Source organism: Polypterus senegalus, chromosome 8 (genome assembly GCF_016835505.1).
Source record: "Polypterus senegalus isolate Bchr_013 chromosome 8, ASM1683550v1, whole genome shotgun sequence".
NCBI classification, from domain to species: domain Eukaryota; kingdom Metazoa; phylum Chordata; class Cladistia; order Polypteriformes; family Polypteridae; genus Polypterus; species Polypterus senegalus.
In genome coordinates this window covers 161231390-161251689 of record NC_053161.1, presented here as the reverse complement: position 1 = coordinate 161251689, position 20300 = coordinate 161231390, and the positions used below count along the sequence as shown (strand labels likewise).

The 20300-nt window shown below is 40.0% G+C and overlaps 1 protein-coding gene and 1 long non-coding RNA gene across 2 annotated transcripts in view; one reads left to right on the top strand and one right to left on the bottom strand.

Annotated features, from left to right (window-relative positions):
• Positions 1–5584: 5584 nt before the first annotated feature.
• On the top strand, positions 5585–12658 carry LOC120533377. Its single transcript, XR_005634481.1, has 3 exons — positions 5585–5677; positions 7981–8140; positions 12401–12658. It is a non-coding gene; the product is annotated as an uncharacterized LOC120533377 (long non-coding RNA).
• LOC120533370 (oocyte zinc finger protein XlCOF6-like) overlaps positions 11377–20300 on the bottom strand; it is a 39552-nt gene continuing 30628 nt past the window's right edge. The window contains exon 4 of the mRNA XM_039760223.1: positions 11377–13486. Within this exon, the coding sequence (XP_039616157.1) occupies positions 12378–13486 (1109 nt within the window). The 3' untranslated portion in view covers positions 11377–12377. The remainder of the gene's footprint in view (positions 13487–20300) is intronic.

The following is a 20300-nucleotide window of genomic DNA, read 5'->3' as shown; positions in this document are numbered from 1 at the left end:
TAAAAAAACAAATAAATAAATAAACAGAACACCTTGTAAATAAGTATGGAAATAGTGATGAAAATATTGTTAAAAAGTAAAAAAAAGAAAAATGTTAATTAGTTTTGTAATTGTCTTTTGCAGAAATTCTCAGATGATTCTACACCTATGGGAGGTATTGATAAGGGGGATGAGACAGAGGAGAGAAGTCAGGGGAAGAACTTTGTTTCTTGTTGCAAAGAGAATTGTCTGCATGTTAACATCAGCAAAATCAAGGAACTGCTTATGGACTTTCAACACGCCAGTGAGACTCTATGCTCGGTCATTATTCAAGGAGTAGATGTACTTGAGTGGGGTCCACATTAATGACAGGTTGGACTGGCCTCAGAACATGGAGGAGCTACAGTTGTGCTTGAAAGTTCACAAACTAGAATTTTCTATATTTCTGCATAAATATGACCTAAAACATCATCAGATTTTCACTCAAGTCCTAAAAGTAGATAAAGAGAAACCAGTTAAACAAATGAGCCAAAATATTATACTTGGTCATTTATTTATTGAGGTAATTGAACGAATATTACATATTTGTGAGTGGCAAAAGTATGTGAACCTCTAGGATTAGCAGTTAGTTTGAAGGTGAAATTCAGAGTCCGGTGTTTTCAATCAATGGGATGACAATCAGGTGTGAGTCGGCACCCCGTGTTATTTAAAGAACAGGATCTATCAAAGTCTGCTCTTCACAACACATGTTTGTGGAAGTGTATCATGGCACGAACAAAGGAGATTTCTGAGGTCCTCACAAAAAGAGTTGATGCTCATCAGGCTGGAAAAGGTTACAAAACCATCTGTAAAGAGTTTGGACTCCACCAATCCACAGTCAGACAGATTGTGTACAAATGGAGGAAATTCAAGACCAGTGTTACCCTCCCCAGGAGTGGTCGACCAACAAAGATCACTCCAAGAGCAAAGCGTGTAACAGTCGGCGAGGTCAGAAAGGACCCCAGGGTAACTTCTAAGCAACTGAAGGCCTCTCTCACATTGGCTTATGTTCATGTTCATGAGTCCACCATCAGGAGAACACTGAACAACAATGGTGTGCATGGCAGGGTTGCAAGGAGAAAGCCACTGCTCTCCAAAAAAAACATTGCTGCTCGTCTGCAGTTTGCTAAAGATCACGTGGACAAACCAGAAGGCTATTGGAACAATGTTTTGTGGACGGATGAGACCAAAATAGAACTTTTTGGTTTAAATGAAAAGCGTTATGTTTGGAGAAAGGAAAACACTGCATTCCAACATAAGAACCTTATCCCATCTGTGAAACATGGTGGTGGTAGTATCATGGTTTGGGCCTGTTTTGCTGCATCTGGGCCAGGACGGCTTGACTTCACTGATGGAACAGTGAATTCTGAATTATATCAGAGAATTCTAAAGGAAAATGTCCGGACATCTGTCCATGAACTGAATCTCAAGAGAAGGTGGGTCATGCAGCAAGACAACGACCCTAAGCACACAAGTTGTTCTAACAAAGAATGGTTAAAGAAGAATAAAGTTAATGTTTTGGAATGGCCAAGTCAAAGTCCTGACCTTAATCCAATCGAAATGTTGTGGAAGGACCTGAAGCGAGCAGTTAATGTGAGGAAACCCACCAACATCCCAGAGTTGAAGCTGTTCTTTACAGAGGAATGGGCTGAAATTCCTCCAAGCCGGTGTGCAGGAATGATCAGAAGTTACCGGAAACGTTTAGTTGAAGTTATTACTGCAAAGGGGGGTCACACCAGATACTGAAAGCAAAGGTTCACATACTTTTGCCACTCACAAATATGTAATATTCGATCATTTTCCTCAATAAATAAATGACCAAGTATAATATTTTTGTCTCATTTGTTTAACTGGTTTCTCTTTATTTACTTTTAGGACTTCAGTAAAAATCTGATGATGTTTATGCAGAAATATAGAAAATTCTAAAGGGTTCACAAACTTTCAAGCACAACTGTATACAAGAAAGGGCAGAGCAGGCTCTTTTTCTTTATGTGAGAAGTGACATCCTTCACAACTTAAAAACTCTGTGATGGCCAGTGTGGTGTGCTGGGCTGGTAACATCACTTCAGGAGATGCCCACCAAATCAACAAGCTAATTAAAAGGGCAAACTCAGTTATAGGATGCACTGTGTACACCATGGAGGTCATAGAAGATGATAGAATTAAAACAAAACTGAGTGCCATTATGAATAATGCTGCACATTCTTGCTGTGACACACAAACACTGAGGACTTTCAGACAACAATTTTTTCAGCAAAAGTGGGTCAAGAAACTCTGTGGGGGCTCCAATATGTTTGTATAGCGCCTCACTGGGACTGGAATAGTCAAGCCAAACCATCCATCCATCCATCCATTTTCCAACCCGCTGAATCCGAATACAGGGTCACGGGGGTCTGCCGGAGCCAATCCCAGCCAACACAGGGCACAAGGCAGGAACCAATCCTGGGCAGGGTGCCAACCCACCGCAGGACACACACAAACACCAAGCACACACTAGGGCCAATTTAGGATCGCCAATACACCTAACCTGCATGTCTTTGGACTGTGGGAGGAAACTGGAGCACCCGGAGGAAACCCACGCAGACACAGGGAGAACATGCAAACTGCACGCAGGGAGGACCCTGTTTTATGTGCAATTTTACTATTCAAAGAAATTGGCAGAGGCTTGTAAAGGTGGACACAGTTAAAAACATATACTTGTTTATCTATCTATCTATCTATCTATCTATCTATCTATCTATCTATCTATCTATCTATCTATCTATCTATCTATCTATCTATCTATCTATCTAGCGAACCCGGATCTCCTAACTGCGAGGCAGCAGCGCTACCACTGCGCCACCGTGCCACCCGTCAAGCCAAACCTTTTCTTTTTATTTATTTTTTTTTAATTTTCTTGCTTTATAGTCATTCTGGTGTGTGTTCAGATCAAAGTGTGGTTTATTTATTTATTTATCTCTTTATGTATTCATTTACTTGAAGAGCTTCTGTAAAAAGTGAAATTTCCCCCTGGAGACAAATAAAGTTCTGTCTATCTGTCTACTACAGTCAAATAAAAATTTTCCAAACTTACTTTTGTCATTTCTACATTGACTACAAAACAGAAAAGCTGGAGCATCATGGGATTGGCTGACATCTCTCCGTGGCGCGAGACCCGAATAGGATGTCAGCTTTAAAGGGATGCACCAGGCCTCATGGACTTTAAAGGACAGCTTCCTGCAATATTTTAACCTCATTTTTATACATATTTATTTAATGGCTTTTTAACCTGCACATGGATTTCTGGATTATTTAAATATTTATGGAAGGAGCAGTGCACTATTTCTTTGACCGCTTGTTTGTTTTGGATCTTCAATTAAAGCACTGTTCACTTTTGCTCCTACCCCTCACTGTATGTGTGTGTCCTCATCTGTCCGGCTCATCCTTGGTTATGTTACTGAGGGTGGCGGGTTCAAGGGGCTCCCAAAGGCAGACAGGAGGATGGAGCCAACCTGCATCATCACAAAGCAGACAATTTCTACATTGGTATGGAAAAGCAAACACTGAACACTGAGAATAAATGTTCAAGACTCTGAACGGGGGTCTCTGTTTTACAGCACCAGTACTGGTATTCAGTTATGTCATACAGATGACTCAATTGGAATTTAAACAAAGTTGATTTATTGCTACAAATCACAACTTTGCATTGCCATCAAACCTCAAACTCAGAGTTTCCATTTCAATAAACTAACCTGAATACATTTCAACCAATTTCTACCAACAAGAAACAGTAAACAGTAACCCCTACTTTCTCTTCTGTTCTTTTTCCGGTTTTCTGTGGTGTCGATCTGCAACCCCACCACCTGACCAAAGCACCGTGATGTCCTTACATTGACGGATTAAGAGCCAGAGGTCTACATGACCAGCATCGTCAGGTTCTTCCGGGACTGATTGAGGTCATTTATGTTAGGTAGAAGGCCTAGTGGGAGCTGGGTGGTCTCGTTGCCTCAGAACCCCTGCAGATTTTTTTTTTTCTCCGGCCCCCTGGAGTTTTTTTTTTTTCTGTCCTCCATGGCCATCAGATCTTACTTTATTCTTTGTTACTTAGTATTGCCTAATCTTATTTTTATATTTTTTCTTCTTTCTTTCTTCATCATGTAAAGCACTTTGAGCTACAGCTTTTTGTATTAAAACGTGCTATAGAAATAAATGCTGTTGTTGTTATCGGTGATTGTACATCGTCTTCGGCACTGTTTGTTTGTGGCATTCCCCAGGGTTCAACTTTGGGTCCTGTCCTCTTTTCTTTATATATTCTCCCCTTAGGGTCCATTTTAAGGAAATGCAGTATTTTTTTTTTTTTCACTGCTATGTAGACAATACCCAAATTCACTTGCCTCTTAACCGCAACAATAATAGTTAGGTAAAAATGTTATTAGATTGTTTGGAGGACATTAAGGCATGGATAGCCATGCGTTTCTTACACTGTCATGAGAGTTAAAAGGAGGTTCTTACATTTTATCCAAGAGGGACTTTCAATGTTCCTTCTTGTAGTCTTGGTCCATTGGAACATTTGGTGGAGATGTCTGTTTACATATTGATGTTTTAGACACATAATTGGATAAATATCAAAAAGACTTTTTACATGGCGGCACGGTGGCACAGTGGGTAGCACTGCTGCCTTGCAGTTAGGAGCTCCGGATTCACTTCCTGGGTCCTCCCTGTGTGGAGTTTGCATGTTCTCCCCATGTCTGCGTGTGTTTCCTCCCACAATCCAAAGACATGCAGGTTAGGTGCACTGGTGATTCTAAATTGTCCTTGGTGTGTGGGTGTGCCCTGCGGTGGGCTGGCGCCCTGCCCAGGGTTTGTTTCCTGACTTGCGCCCTGTGTTGGCTGGGATTGGCTCCAGCAGACCCCCGTGACCCTGTAGTTAGGATATAGCTGGTTCGATAATGGATGGGTGGATGGACTTGAAGTTATTAGATGAACCGTTTCCTACTAACGAATCTCTCTTATATACCAAAATACACTCTCAACTCTATATTTATTTTCCTAGTATTAGAATGTAGTTTAAGTTAATTTGTTAGGATTTCAATAGATGTTTTTTTCATATTTTTTATTCTTGTTTTCTTTTTTTCACATCTTCGCGCCTCCCCACCCCACAGTTTGAGAACCACTGCTCTATTACATCTCGCCTGAAGAAGGGGCATGAATTGCCCCGAAAGCTTGCATACTGTAATCTTCTTAGTTAGCCAATAAAACGTGTCATTTTGCTTGATTTCTCACTACATTACAGCACCCTAGTACTACATAACGTCTCTTTAAAAAAAACATTTATTAACTTACAGATATACATAACCGCTTTATTAAATGTCTTTATTTTTGCGCAAATCCCACCTGGGGAACCGTAAAATCCAAACTCATGTCGGAACCTTGCGCGATGGGAGTGTGGCCACTGCTTTTACACAGAAGATCAGCGAACTAACTGACCAATGGCGCTTCTGACCAATAAGATGCCAGTGACGTAAAGACGCAAGCGCGTCCCGGGATCACGTGACGGGTACGTTAAAAAAAAAATGCATAGAAGCGGCGCTTCTAAAGCTCGGCATTTCAGTATCGAGCAGTCCATCATTATAGGCAGCCTTGCTGGCACGCTTGGCCGCTCCGCAACTACATACTGAAGGTAAGTTCATACCTCTTTGGCGAAACATCTGCTTAGGTTAACATTCAGGGTTCTCTGTATGTTCCGCGGTAAACTAAACGCTTCACAACTTTTTCTTAGTTTAGCATTAGCAGTGGAGTGTTGTACCGTATTAGCCATAGATTGATAGGCTACAGGAGAAAGTAGGGTGACATGACTCCTTTTATTGGCGAACTAAATAGATTACAATATGCAAGCTTTCGAGGGAGCTAAGTCCCCTTCATCAGGCAAGAAAATAATGTTACATTTAGTTACCCAAAAAATGTGTCATTTCACCCAACTTTCTCCTGTATTAGATTAGCATTGGAAACGGGCACCGTGTGAAGTCTTGTAGGCTCCCATAGCACTACAGGCGCCTCGCTCCGCTGAAGCAGCGGTACATTTCTAAGCCAAAGCGCCTCCCAGCATTTTGCCGAACAAAGAGCTGGGTACCTTTTGTTTTGTTTTGTTTTCCCAGTACTCAATTTCATAACTTTTATTCTCTTTAAATATCTTTAAAAGAGAATTTCCCGTTCGCCTTGTTTTATGCCTGGCTAGGCACAGATATCGGAATCTGGGTGTGCTTTTGCACGCGTTTTTCTCCTGTGATTCCTGGAGCCTCCATACGGGCCCTTTGTAACAGAATGCATATGGTTGTGACCTGTGATGGACTGCAGGATCTCCATTTGGTGTCGGCTAAGGCTTTGCATACAGATATTGTTGGGATGGACAGGTACATAAAAAAAAAAAAAAAATACGACAAGCTAAATGTTCCTCTCAGTTAGTTTTGTTCCAGGTCAAATCTATTCTGTTTTAATGAACATGCTGCCCCTCAAGAGTAACTATTTCAAAGACACATCACTGTAGCTAAATGAAAAAAGTACACACTGCAATGAATAACATGAAAATAAAAATGTTCCCTGTGATAAAATCAAGAACAAAAACTAATATAGAAGGATTAGGAAAGTGACAATCAAAATGAAAAAAAAAAAAACAAACAAAAAACAGAATATACACTTATAAGCAAGATGCATCGTTTCGTTTTTTAAATCTGTTATTTCAAGTTGAAGTGATTTGTTCACAATCATAGTCTGTATTAATTTGCCATAAAATATTGTGTTTTTCTAAACAATATCTAGCCTCTTGTTGCATTTTACAATGCAAAATCAAAAGTCTTGATACTTACTAAATGCATCCAGTTGTCAAGCCAGGAGTGCTACTGAGTATTGATCCATGTCTTGTATTGTAAATCCGTGTATCCATGTTGATTGAAAGGAGCCCGGCTGTGTGCTTCACTTCTCTGCTCATTTATTTATTAATTAAACTTCCACAGCAACCTTTAGCCCCTGGAGTGTGATTTCCTCTTGCATTTCCATTTCACCTCAAAAAAACTCTTTTGTTGTTGCTGTTATGACTGACATTATTGAATGTCACTGGCAATGAGAGAATTGCTGCATCTGTACTGTAGACGGCTAAATAATAATAACTGAACAATGACACATTTACTGTCACTCACTACGTTTTTCACTTTGTGTGATGAAGACACAAATCTAAAGTGACAGTCAGCGTTCTATTTATGTGTTAACAAAATGTTAATATGTATATGCACCGTTTTGTTTTAAGATATGTCATTGAAATGTATCATCAGGTATTTTTTAGGCACCTATGTCATAAGGAAAGCACCAGAAAAATGGATCTTTTTTTTAGTTAAGAGTTCAGTATAGAGCACGGAGGCCTTGGATGCAAGACCTGTTTAAAATAAAAGTTCCCCTGCATATTTAAAAAATCGCCTCGGCGTCACTTCATTTTGCACAGGATGTGAAAACAAGACAGTCGGTACTCCGGTTATTTCAGTCACGTGTCATAGAAATATTGCAGGCCTCAGCAAATGTCTACAGAGAAGAAACCGTGAAACATACTAATTACAATTGTGCATTAACAAAAAGTTCAGCACACACTATAAAAATCTGATAGCTGGTATATTTTGTTGTGGTTTGACTCCATAGCATTATCAATCTTTTTCATTCTCCATTATCATCATTATTATTATTATTTTAATTTATTTATTATATGTGCATGTGACCCAACACAAAGTATGTAAAGCTGAATATTGATTGGCATTATGAACTTGGTATTGACAAGAAGGTGACCTTGGTTTTTCAAACCTCTCAAGGCTTTGATTTATTTATATATATATATATATATATATATATATATATATATATATATATATATATATATATATATATATATATATATATATATATATATATATATATATATATATATATATTCCGTCCAAGCAGGTGGACAGAAATGACGTCATCATTGAGGACCAGAAAGTGACGTTATTAGGGCAGGCTGTAAGGGACGTCGCCTCAGGAGAACCAGAAGTGATGTCATCGCTGGAGTACAGAGCTGGGATTATTGAGTGGAAGCCATTTTGAGTGACCGGAAATATGGATGGTGAGTTATGGTTTATCATCTTTTGTTCTGTTGATGAAAGAGAGCCATTAGTACATTCAATCAACCCTTTATCCCTTGTAGTATCATTCACCTTAGGGCTTGCTGGCTGCTTCCTAAGTGCACATCTGTGACAATAAAAAATATATATATGTGTGTGTGTGTGTGTGTGTGTGTGTGTGTATGTATGTAATGTATTTAGTTTGTTTTTTTTACTATCTCTATATATAATTTTCATTTGGATCTTGATCTTTGTGTGTCTGCGAATGAATTAGAAGAAGCACTAGATGGCAGTAGAGAGACAGCTAAAACATAGGCATTGCATTAAGAATCTCCTCCAGGCTTATACTACTGAAGACTGTAGTACGCCAGTCACACCTCAAAACACAGACATTCAAACTAAACAAATTGTTGTGCTTTAAATTAACTAAAGAGATCTTCATTTAGATCTTGATCTTTGCTGTCCGCGAATTCCACGCATGCGTAGACCACCTTCCAGTTTAGTACGTTGTTGTTACTCACGGATGTCAACAATGTGCCAGAATAACGAAAGGGGTGGTGGACAGTGTTACGCTGATTAGCTCCGGAGGCCTGGTTACAGAATGAGATTGCCGAAGATAAAAAGGTACGTGCCTACGTAACATATGAATGAAAGAAAGAGAGTGGGAAAAATGAATGACAATGTAACAGCACGTGCCGGATATTATTATTGTTACGTTGTAGCTGGCAAGTGCTGCGCGTCTCACAGTTGTACCGTGGCTTGCTCACATGTCAGTGAAGTCATCCCTATTTATGCTTTAAAGAGCCTGGATACCTATGTGTCCCCCTTTTATAACCATTGCTCCGTGTATATTGCCTTACTCTTTGGATTGCCACAAAGCAACCTGCAAGATTGGAGAGAAGACATCATGAGAGGAAACGACAGCGTACTGAAAACGAGACGGACTGTGAACGGACAGAAACAGAAATGCTCCTACACCACCACATAATTATGATTTGGACAGTGATTCCTAGTAGGCCGTTCCTATCAAATAAATATCCAAGGGTTTTCTTTTATAATTTTGTTTCTCTTATTAAAAATCATAATGCTGTGCGACGAAGGGCCAGTTCACGACTGGCAGCCGCGTTTAAACAGGGAGCCCTTCACAGACAACTTTAACACGCGCAACGTAGTTAGGCGCACATGGCTAGTGTGTGTGTGTGTGTGTGTGTGTGTATATGTGTATATATATATATATATATATATATATATACACACACACACACACACAAAGTGTGTGCAGTTCATGAGTACAGTTAAGTAAAGCCATATATAAAATCATTGGGAATGTCATTACAATGCATTTCACACAACTTGGTGTAATTAGTACATACAAGTATGAACATGGAGAATAAAGATGGTAGCACAGAGTGGAAGGAGCAAGTCACGGGTGAAGAGCACAATGCTGAAAAATGGAGTCAAGGCAGAAACAACAACGTATGAAAAATGTGACACTAAAGAGTTGGTTTTCTTTGTTGGGTTCTGATATACATACAGTATTAGATTGCACCAAAGATGTAGCCAGCAGGGCCAATGCAAAGTGAAGCTTGACTGTGTATGGCAGTGGTTCTCAACCTGTGGGGCGGGCCCCCCTAGGGGGGCACGAAGTAACAAAAAGGGGGGCACAAAGATGTGAGAAAAAGAAAACAAGAATCAAAAATATGAAAAAAAAAAATCTGTTGAAACCAAAACAAATTAACCTAAACTACATTCTGATACTAGAACAATAAATATAGGGTTAGATAAATGTCGATAAAAGTTAAGCAGGTATAATAAAATATCCATCTACATTTCAAAAAAATGTTTTGGGCGATTAAAACTGTTATGAAAACTCGGGTCGCATTTACTTAAAGGTTGATAAACGCTGGTGTATGGGATTCTGTTTTAGGGGGAAAAATATGAGAAGAGTGTGGGGTGTTAGTGGTGCCCAAGTCCTCTTTATGTGTAGTTTGTATGTTCTCCCTGTGGTTTTCTTTCTGGGTTTCCTCCAACACTTACAAAGGTGAACTGGCATTGTTAAATTGGACCTACTGTGTGTGTGTGTGTTCGTGTTCACCCGGTGATGGACTGGTACCCTGCCCTCGTGTAATTCTTGCCCAGTGATTACTGGAATGGCTCCAGCTGCCCCATAACCCTGCACTGGCTAAGCAGGTTAAGAAAATGAATGTGTGGATAATTTGAATGAGCATCTGCCATTAAACCATTTTGTCTGCAGGTGAAATCAGTATGTGTGCCAGTATTGCATATAAAAATTGAGTATGCATGGAAAAAGAAAAAGAAATCTCTATATATGAGCTGCTGTCTGATGTTTTGAGTCGCACACAGTTCTCGTAGTTTGCTGGCTGATGTGTGCTCAAATCAGATGTTACCTGCTCTGCTGTTGTATCAGGCACTTGGAATAAGTGATGGTGTGCAGAGAAGTGTGCCGAGTCATGGCAGGAGGTAACTGTTGATGAAACAGAATTGAGCAAACAGGACAAAAATACACGTAGAGGCGTAGGAAAACTGTCGATTGGTAGAAAATGTCAGAACTCCTTTTGAGAAGATCAGAGAGCAGGAAACGTATCTCAAGAAACCCCTAGTACAAAGAATCTGATAAAATGTATTGCTTCCAATTTTGTTTTGTTGCCACCAGCAGGCCTCAGAAATGTGTAAGGAAATTTCTCTTAAACTGAAACCTTGAAAGTAAATGAATGTGGTAAGTTGTTTGGAGCCCAGCCTCATTAAGCTCTATTTTAAAGAACCAGAGCAGGCTAGTTAATTTTGTTTTATAGCTATAAAACCTACTTCACTTTGTAACCTCATTTCATGTATAAAATGAACGTCGACAATGACTATGAAGAAATAACTTTGAAACGATCGACTCAGACCTATGATATACTTTTCAGAGCTAAACCATAAGTTGGACGTGAGCAGCACACCACTGTCCTTCATTCTTGGTCTGTCCTACAAAATGTCAATTACACAATACCAGCCTTAGCAATTTAGAGCGGATTGTGCTTAAAATTAAAAAGCCAATATCATGATAGTTCTGTCAACATAGAATACATCCATCCATCCATCCATTATCCAACCTGCTATACCCTAACTACAGGGTCATGGGGGTCTGCTGGAGCCAATCCCAGTCAACACAGGGCACAAAGCAGGAAACGAACCCCAGGCTGGGCGCCAGCCCACCACAGATCATAGAAAACAGTAAAATTTAAAATGAGAACAGCACAATGAGTTAAGGAAGTGAACACACACACTTTATGGAAAAATAAAATATTTCACAAGAAAAATTCATATAAAATTGAAGGAAGATTTAAACCCGATCGCACCATAACAAATATCTTCAAATTAAGGAAACAATCCGCTGTAACATCAATTTTCAAGCTTTGTATTTTTTCTTTGGTTTTCATTTTCTTTGACAAATTTATGTCCACCAGGTAACTACTGCTATACTTCATGAATTTCTAAAGTGTTTTACATATCTTTTACATCTGAGGTTTTGAATGCTATAGTTAGTTACCTTTTAGAATTTTTTTCAGACTACAAGAACTGAACACTTTGACAAAGTTTAGATGCTTTTACTTAATTACACTGTGCCCCAGTTTAGCTGATAGGCTGAGTTTATTCATCCTTATGTCGGTTTTGCTCTCCTTTTTTAAATAGTCACAGTTTTGTTATTTTTTTGGTGGAAAGTTCAGACAACAAATTCATGAAGTTCTGCTAGTTGTCTAATGCAGGAGCTGTACAAGTTTAGATCATCCACCAATGAATGGGGACTTCGTGAGGGCGAAGTGTTTCCCTGACCATGGTGGGTGCAGTGCCAGGAATAAAGACAGTGGAAGTAAAGCTCTAGCAATCATTCTATCTTTTTGCCCACTTACCACTTCAGGGTTAACTGGGGGTCAACTTGTCCTGGTTGAAAAACAAGAACTAAGCCTGGATTGCACTGTGAAAAAGATTCTCATTAGAATATTCATCTCCTTACTTTAATATTTAAGATCATGATTCAGCCAGTATTGTGGCAACACTACAGTGTTTCTGTGCTATATCATGACTGACATGTACTTCTTGTGATTCCATTTCTCATTAACCTCTGAGCTCTTTTCATAATTCAGTTTGCTACTTGTCATTCTGCACTTCAGTAAAATAAATTAACCTTTAATCAAATAAGGACCTGAAAACTCTTCCATATAGATGTCCAGTAATTAGTCATTTGTCTTCTTGCTTTCCAGTATGAACTCTTGCATGGTTCTGAAGACTTCTTTTGTCAGAGAATCCTTTGCCACACTCCGAACAGGAATGAGGCTTCTCTCCGTTGTGACTTCGTGTATGGCAACGAAGAATGCTGCTGGTGGAGAATCGTTTACTACATTTAGAACAGCAGTATGGCTTCTCTCCAGTGTGAATTCGTGTGTGTGTCTGAAGTTGGCTTCTGGTAAAAAATCCTTTGCCACATGCAACACATAAAAAAGACTTCTTTCCGCTGTGAATTTTTATGTGTTTGTTAAAAGTGCTCCTATCAGAAAATCGTTTGCCACATTCATTACAAGAATAAGGTTTCTCATTAGCGTGAATTCTTTTGTGGCTTTGGAGATGCCCACAGGTGGCAAATCCTTTGCCACATTCAGAACAACGATATGGCTTTGCTCCTGTGTGAATTCTTGAGTGATCCTGAAAATTGCTTAATTGTGAAAATTGTTTGCCACATTCTGAACAGCAATATGGCTTCTCTCCTGTGTGAATTCTTCTGTGGGTCTGAAGATTTGTACTATTAGAGAATCGTTTGCCACATTCTAAACAGCTATATGGCTTCTCTCCAGTGTGAATTCTTGTGTGTCTCTGAAATGGTCTGTTGTCAGAGAATTGTTTACCACAATCTTTACACAAATAAGGCTTCTCTCCAGTGTGAATTCTTGTGTGTGTTTTCAGACTGCTGCTGCAAGAGAAGTGCTTCCCACATTCTGAGCAACTGTAAGGTTTCTCTCCAGTGTGATGTCTTTTGTGAGCCTGAAGACTGCTACTACTTGAGAATCGTTTCCCACATTCTGAACAAGAGTATGGCTTCTCCCCAGTGTGAATTCTAGTGTGTCTCTGAAATTGCCTCTTGTCAGAGAATTGTTTACCACACTCAGAACAGCAATATGGCTTCTCTCCAGTGTGAATTCGCGTGTGAGTTAGAAGACTGTTACTGCGAGAGAATCGTTTGCCACATTCAGAACACTGGTACGGCTTCTCCCCAGTGTGAGTTCTTGTGTGTGTCTGAAGATGCCATTTCCTAGAAAATTGTTTTCCACATTCAGAACAATTGTACTGCTTTTGTTTTGTAGCAGTCAGCTTATCTTTGTGTTTAGGTTTGCAATTAAAACTTGTCCTCTGCTCTTGTAAGACAGTCAAGGATGTTGAATTTTCATTTTGCACCTGTAGTTTATTGTTAATTACATCCATCCTTGTAAGTACCACAACAGGCAGAGAATAATTCTGGAAAGAAGTGGCTTTCAAACTCTTGGATTTAGATGTTGATTGCTTCATACCTTGAATCTGTGTTGTCTTCTGTGATGCAGACTGAAGAGAGGTCTGAGATGCAGAGAAGCTACCATTGCGCTGAACACCTGGGAAATACAAATTGTGAAATTAAGAAGTATTGTAAGAGACTTGGAAAAGGTGTTAAAATAAATTCAAACATAACTAAACTAAGACTCTCCCTTCTCCACTTTTATTCAGCTTAACACACTGATTTGATTACAGTTATTTAGTGCAAAAGAAGAAGACGTGGAAAATGCTGAAAGACAAAATATGTCCTTTGTCTATGAGCACATCACCATTACTATGTTTAAATATAAATTTAAACAATAAAAGTAAGGAGAGGTTTTATGTGAAACATTAATTTCATAATTTTGCTTTTATAACTTCTCTTTTTGGGCTTTTAAGTATGCGAGGCACCGCCGGACAAAGCAGCTACAAGGAAGTCGGCAACGTGAAGGTATTATTTCAGCATTTTTTATAGGAGCGTCCGCATCCTCTAGGCAAAGAGCCTCTGTGTAAACAGCCCCTCTGCTCACACCCCCTCCGTCAGGAGCAGAGAATGTCAGAGAGAGACAGAGACAGAGAAAAGCAAACAATCAAAAATCAATACGTGCTGTTTGGGCTTTCAAGTATGCAAAGCGCCGCACAGGAAGCATATCGTATATCATTGAGGAGTTTTATTTAATATGTAATATGTGCTCTGATTGAGTAGCTTCTCAGCCATCTTGAAATAGCGTCCCTTGTATGAAATCAACTGGGCAAATTAACTGAGGAAGCATGTACCATAAATTAAGACGCATTGTCTGCAGAAATCTGCGAACCAGCGAAAAATCTGTGATATATATTTAGATATGCTTACATTTAAAATCCGCGATATAGTGAAGCCGCAAAAGTCGAAGCGCGATATAGCGAGGGATCACTGTAATGCACTTTATTTATAGGGCACTTTACATTAGTAGTAAATCTCAAAGTGCTACATAAAAAGTTTAAAAAAAGGCAAAGCAAGATAAAAACAGAGATACAACTTGTACCTTGGAATTGAGATCTATCTATCTAAATAAAATCCAACGTCTGTTTGTCTGCTTTTCACGAGAACTACTTAATGGATTTAGATCGTGCTTTTTTCTAGAATTTGCTTGAACATTCTGGTTGATTTTGCAACTTCGCTCATCATGCTAAGAATCTGTTTGCTTTCAGGAGTGATTTTATTTGCACAAATCTGAGACAGAGATTGCAGGGGAAGCTTAATGGGTGGGGGTATAGGCCGGGCTCTCCTCACTGTCCTTTTTCACTTCTATGTGGGTGGAGCCTTATAATATAAAGTGTATATATGTATGTGTGTGATATTGTGTGATATAGTGTGTGACACGCACACTATATTGCTTAAAGTATTGGGACCCCCTCCAAATTATTGAACACGGGTGTTTCAATCACTTCCATGGCCACAGGTGTATAAACTCCAGCACCTCGGCCTGTAGACTGCCCCTACAAACATTGGGTCACTCTCAGGAGCTCAGCGAGTTCAAGCATGGTACCGTTATAGGATGCCACCTGTGCTATAAGTCCATTAGTGAAATTCCCTCACTACAAAATTTTCCATGGTCAACCGTTAGTGGTATTATAACAAAGTGGAAGCATTTGGGAACAACAGCAAGTCAGCCACAAAATGGTTGGCCACATAAAATCACATAGCGGGTACCGCGCATGCTGAGGTGTGCAGAAGTCACCAACTTTCTGCAGAGTCCATAGCTACAGACCTCCAAAAGCTCAAGAACAGTGCAGCATAGAGAGGGAGAGCTTCATGGAATGGGTTTCCATGGCTGAGCAGCTGCATTCAAGCCTTACATCACCAAGTGCAATGCAAAGCATCAAATGCAGTGGTGTAAAGCCCACTGCCACTGGACTCTAGAACAGTGCAGACGTGTCCTCTGGAGTGACAAATCCCGCAATCCAATGGACAAATTTAGCCAGAAGAACGGCAATTACCTGACTGCATTGTGCCAAGTGTAAAGTTTGGTTGAGGGGGGATTATGGTGTGGGGTTGGGGCATGGCCCCTTAGTTCCACTGAAAGGAACCCATAATGCTCCAGCATACAAAGCCATTTTGGACAATCTCATGCTCCCAACTTTGTGGGATCAGTTTTGGTTTTGCCCCTTCCTGTTCCAATATGACTGCACACCAGTGCACAAAGCAAGGTCTATATATAAAAAAAAAAAAAGTAAAAAATGGATGAGTAAGTTTGGTGTAGAGAAACTTGACTGGCCTGCACACAGCCCTGACCTCAACCTGACAGAACACCTTTGGGATGAATTAGAGCAGAGACTGCAAGTGAGCCAGGCCTTCTCATGCAAAATCAGTGCCTGACCTCACAAATGCTCTCCTGGGGCCTCATGTATAAACGGTGCGTACGCACAAAAATGTTGTGCATGAACGTTTCCACACTCAAATCGCAATGCATAAAACCTAAATTTGGCGTAAAGCCACGCACATTTCCATGGTACCTCATACTCTGTCGTACTCAAGTTCTCCGCTTGGTTTTGCAGACTGGTGGCACCCAGCGACGAAGCAATGCTACTGTTCCTGTGTGGTTTATCTTTCTTTTTCAGATACACATCCCTGACACGGCTTTATAAATACACTGAAATTAACCACATGTTGTTTATTAGTTTTAAGGCATCTGATTGTAATTAACCTGTAACAATATAATGGTCCACAGAATAGTCAATCTATTCGAAATACCATAGCTGCTTTAGCGTTGTTACTCACTGCATCTTCTTCTTTCAGTTGCTCCTGTTAGGGATTGCCACAGTGGATCACCTTTTCCATATTACTCTCACTGCACCACTCGGAGTATTTATATCACTGTGTCTGAGTGGGGAATCAAAGATCTACAGAAGTCGAGAAAGAGAATTATCGGTATACAGCATCAAGCATATGCTGCCTCAGCCATGCTGTCTATTGAACTACACTCAAGACGCAAACGTTTTAAAGCCTTTCCTGTACAGACCTTGCAGTTCACAAACAGTTTCAGCCCAAGGACTCTAAACGCACTCAATCAGTCCATCAAGTGCTCCTTGTAGAACTGTTTGTACTTATAAGTACAATTACCTCACTGTAAACTTGCACTAGTTATAATATTGCACAACCTGAGCCAATTTTTAAAGCGCGTATTTACATATGATGACGATATCATTTTTAAGATGAAATGCAGCAAAATATGTTTATTATACAGATAACACTTTAACTTAATTTAAATAATCTATATTGTTAATAATTAAACGTGCCAGGACACGGTGCCGCAGCTCTAGGTAGGAGCTGGTGCTCCGTTCACGTATTGTTCCTGCCACACGCTGTATTCTTGCTGGTGCTGACGCGACAATGAAAGGAGAGATGGATAGAATAATTAAACATGTACTATGAAGATATTTCAATGTTCCTTAAAAGTTTTGAAGAATCGGCGTTCTAAGCTTACAGATGGCTTAACGTCTGTTACTGAGCTGATTGTGTGGCAATCGGGTATTTGGAGAAAGAAAATGAAGGACAGGAATTGGAGGTTAGTACGTTTGAAAGAGACGGTACTGCTACAATAAATTATTTCATCGAAGGTCACGCATGGCACAGCAAGCATCTTGCGTGAGCCATGAACAATCCCTGCGCCACCGTGTTTCCATGTTTAATAACGTGCTTTAACTCCTATCATCATGAAAATGATATCACGTATACATCTCAGTGTTTTAATTATTCAGAGAGCTGTAATATCACAAATGTAATGGATTCTGTGTCCAGTCGGAGAAAGAGAGCCGGTTTAAGAAGCACGTAGTGATTCACACACATAGATCACATACGAGTAGAAGACCAAATACAAAATTAAGCATTTAATGTGCTACTTTACTTACCATGAGATCTGAGAAACTATTAAATTAAATAATTTTAAGATGAAGTTTATGAAGTTCTACTTTAATGACAAAATAAACTACGTGATTAAAGTTGACATTTCATGCTTTTTTTCCCCCCACTGTGTGCCTATTTTTTTTTTATTTGTCTGTACCTTACTAAGCTTTCATATGACACTCAGACGGTGGGCTACGACTCACCTTTTCACGGTGACTTTGATATCTGACAACTTCTTTTTTTGTTTCAGGCACTGTGCGACTTTGTGAACCCGAGGTATCGAGTTTCTCTGACACGCTATGTCAGTTGATCAACTTCCTTTTGTTGTTTTATACCACTGTTTAAACCAACAAATGGTACTTTTTTTCTTTGCCTCCACTTGGTATTCACTGAAATTCTATTTCTACCGTGCTTTTCCCATTGTCTTTTCACAGAACGCTGAGCTTAAGGGCTATTTATATTGATTTGCATATTCAAAGAGGCGTAATTCTCGGAGGAGTTGGGGTAGGACAGCAGGCGTGTGCACGTGCATTACTTTTCAAGCTGACCGGGATTTATGTAGCGGAAGAACGTGGAAGTTTGCGTATGCACAGATTTATGCATCTGGATTTTTTCTGTGCGTACGCACATTCTCGTTTTTGTACTTACACCATGTTAGAGTGCGAGTTCTATGCACGGCGTTATACAGAAGGCCCCTGGTCACAACTTCCCCTAAACATACTCCTACACCTTGTGGAAAGCCTTCCCAAAAAGAGTTGAAGCTTTATAGCTGCAAAGGGTGGGCCATCTCCAAATTAAAGCCTATGTATTAAGAATGGGATGCCATTCAATACATATGTTCCAATACTTTTGGAAATATAGTGTATATATACTGTACATACACACATGTTTAAAACCAGCCGCTGACCTGGCCGTTTTCTCACTATTGGTCTTCTCCGTTGTGTAGGAAGGCCATCTGTTGTGTTAATCTGAGAAGGGAGCAAAGGCAGGACGATGTCATTGTCACTGCTTGCATGCTGCATGTGTTGAAGTGACAGCTCCAGTTTGGATAAATGCTTTGAGACTGTTCCTGTCTTCACAACAATAAGGCAGATTATTTTTTTTTGGAAACCTGGACTCGCCTCCTTCTCTCTGTGATGCACACATGTAAATATATAAAAAAAAAAGTCAGTGTACTTTTTCAAAATTACCTGAAAAGGTTCAAATGACAAAATAAAAATATGAAAAATCACTTTCACATGAGGCAGACCATAGCAAACTCTGCCAGAAATCATTGTAATGATCAGAGAATGGTGGTCTTGTGATGTCTGAAAAGCATCCATTTGGGGCCAAAAAAGCGGAGTCAAAGTTCAGAGCTAAGTCCGATTTAGAATCTGTGGCTGGATGTGAAAAAGGCTTTTAACTCAAGTGCTTTGTGGAAACTGACAGTGTTTGACCGGTTCAGCTAAAGAAGTGCAAAGCTGATAGAAAGGGGGAGATGGCGAGAGAGACCTGGGCACTCAGATTCAAGGCTGTCATGGCTGCTGTGGACCACCAGGGGACATACCAGCCATCCTCCCCAACATAGATGTTTTATTTTAAGTGGGGCAGCTCTTTCCCTTCGCTCCCCACTACACAGCCCAGTGCACAAGCACAATTACAGTCCTTTCTTCTCTCTCTCTGTCTACCACATCCTCTCCCAGCAAGCTTAGTCTTCCTCTTCTGACTCCTTGAATGGAGTGAGGTGGCCCCTTTTATAGGGCTCCCAGATCCTCTTCTGCCACCCAGGGCTCTGAAACTGTCCTGGTGCCCCCTGGTGGTGGCCACAGGCCCCAGCAAAGTTAAGCTTTTAAACTCCAAACCAGTGGCGCAGCTAGGGGGGGTTATTACCCTGAATATGTCCTCTCCCCTGGTCCTTCTATCACAGGGGCATCCCGGCCAGGGGTGCAGCTAATAAATACTGACTTGACGAGGAGGAATACTTAGGTATGCAATTATTTACCATTTTAAATTTGTAATTAATTTAGATTACTTTGTAGAGATCTGTGTTTAGTTTGACATTAAAGTGATTCAAAGTTGTATAAGAACAAAATGTTGGAAATGTCCAAGGAAGTGAATACTTTTTTAAAGTCGCTGTATCTCCATTAATTACTAACTCCCTGTCCACTGCTGATTCAGCGTGTCAGCCACGGACGTCCGTTAACCTTCGGGGGGCTTACTGCCTGCAATATATTTTATAATTTACAAACACTTCAGGCAGAGACGCAATGTGTCCTTACACTTAGAGGTATGAGTAGATGTCATTTTCCTTCATACGAGTGTAAGAAAGCTAAACCTCTCTTCTTTAAAATGTTTTGGGAATTCTGTGAAAGGACAAAGTGTTTACATATCCTGTGGACCTCACATGAACATAATGTAATGAAAATGTCTTCTACTCGCCAGCTTCAGCTGTTTACACTTTTGATACTTGAGTTATTCACCTCATCCCCGTCCTGTTGCTCATACAAAATGTCTGCTGCTTGCACAAAAACTACCCATCAGCTCTCATGGAGAATCACATGATCTACAGAGGTATCCTAGTTGTGGTCAGCATTACTGGTGCCCTTGCACTTTAGGTTGACTATCTATTTCTGCATTTTTAGAAAAAAAATTGGAAATTTACTATAGAATACTATACTGCTCAATAAATAAAGGCACACTTTTTAATCTGAGTAGAGCATCAAGTCGATGAAACTTCT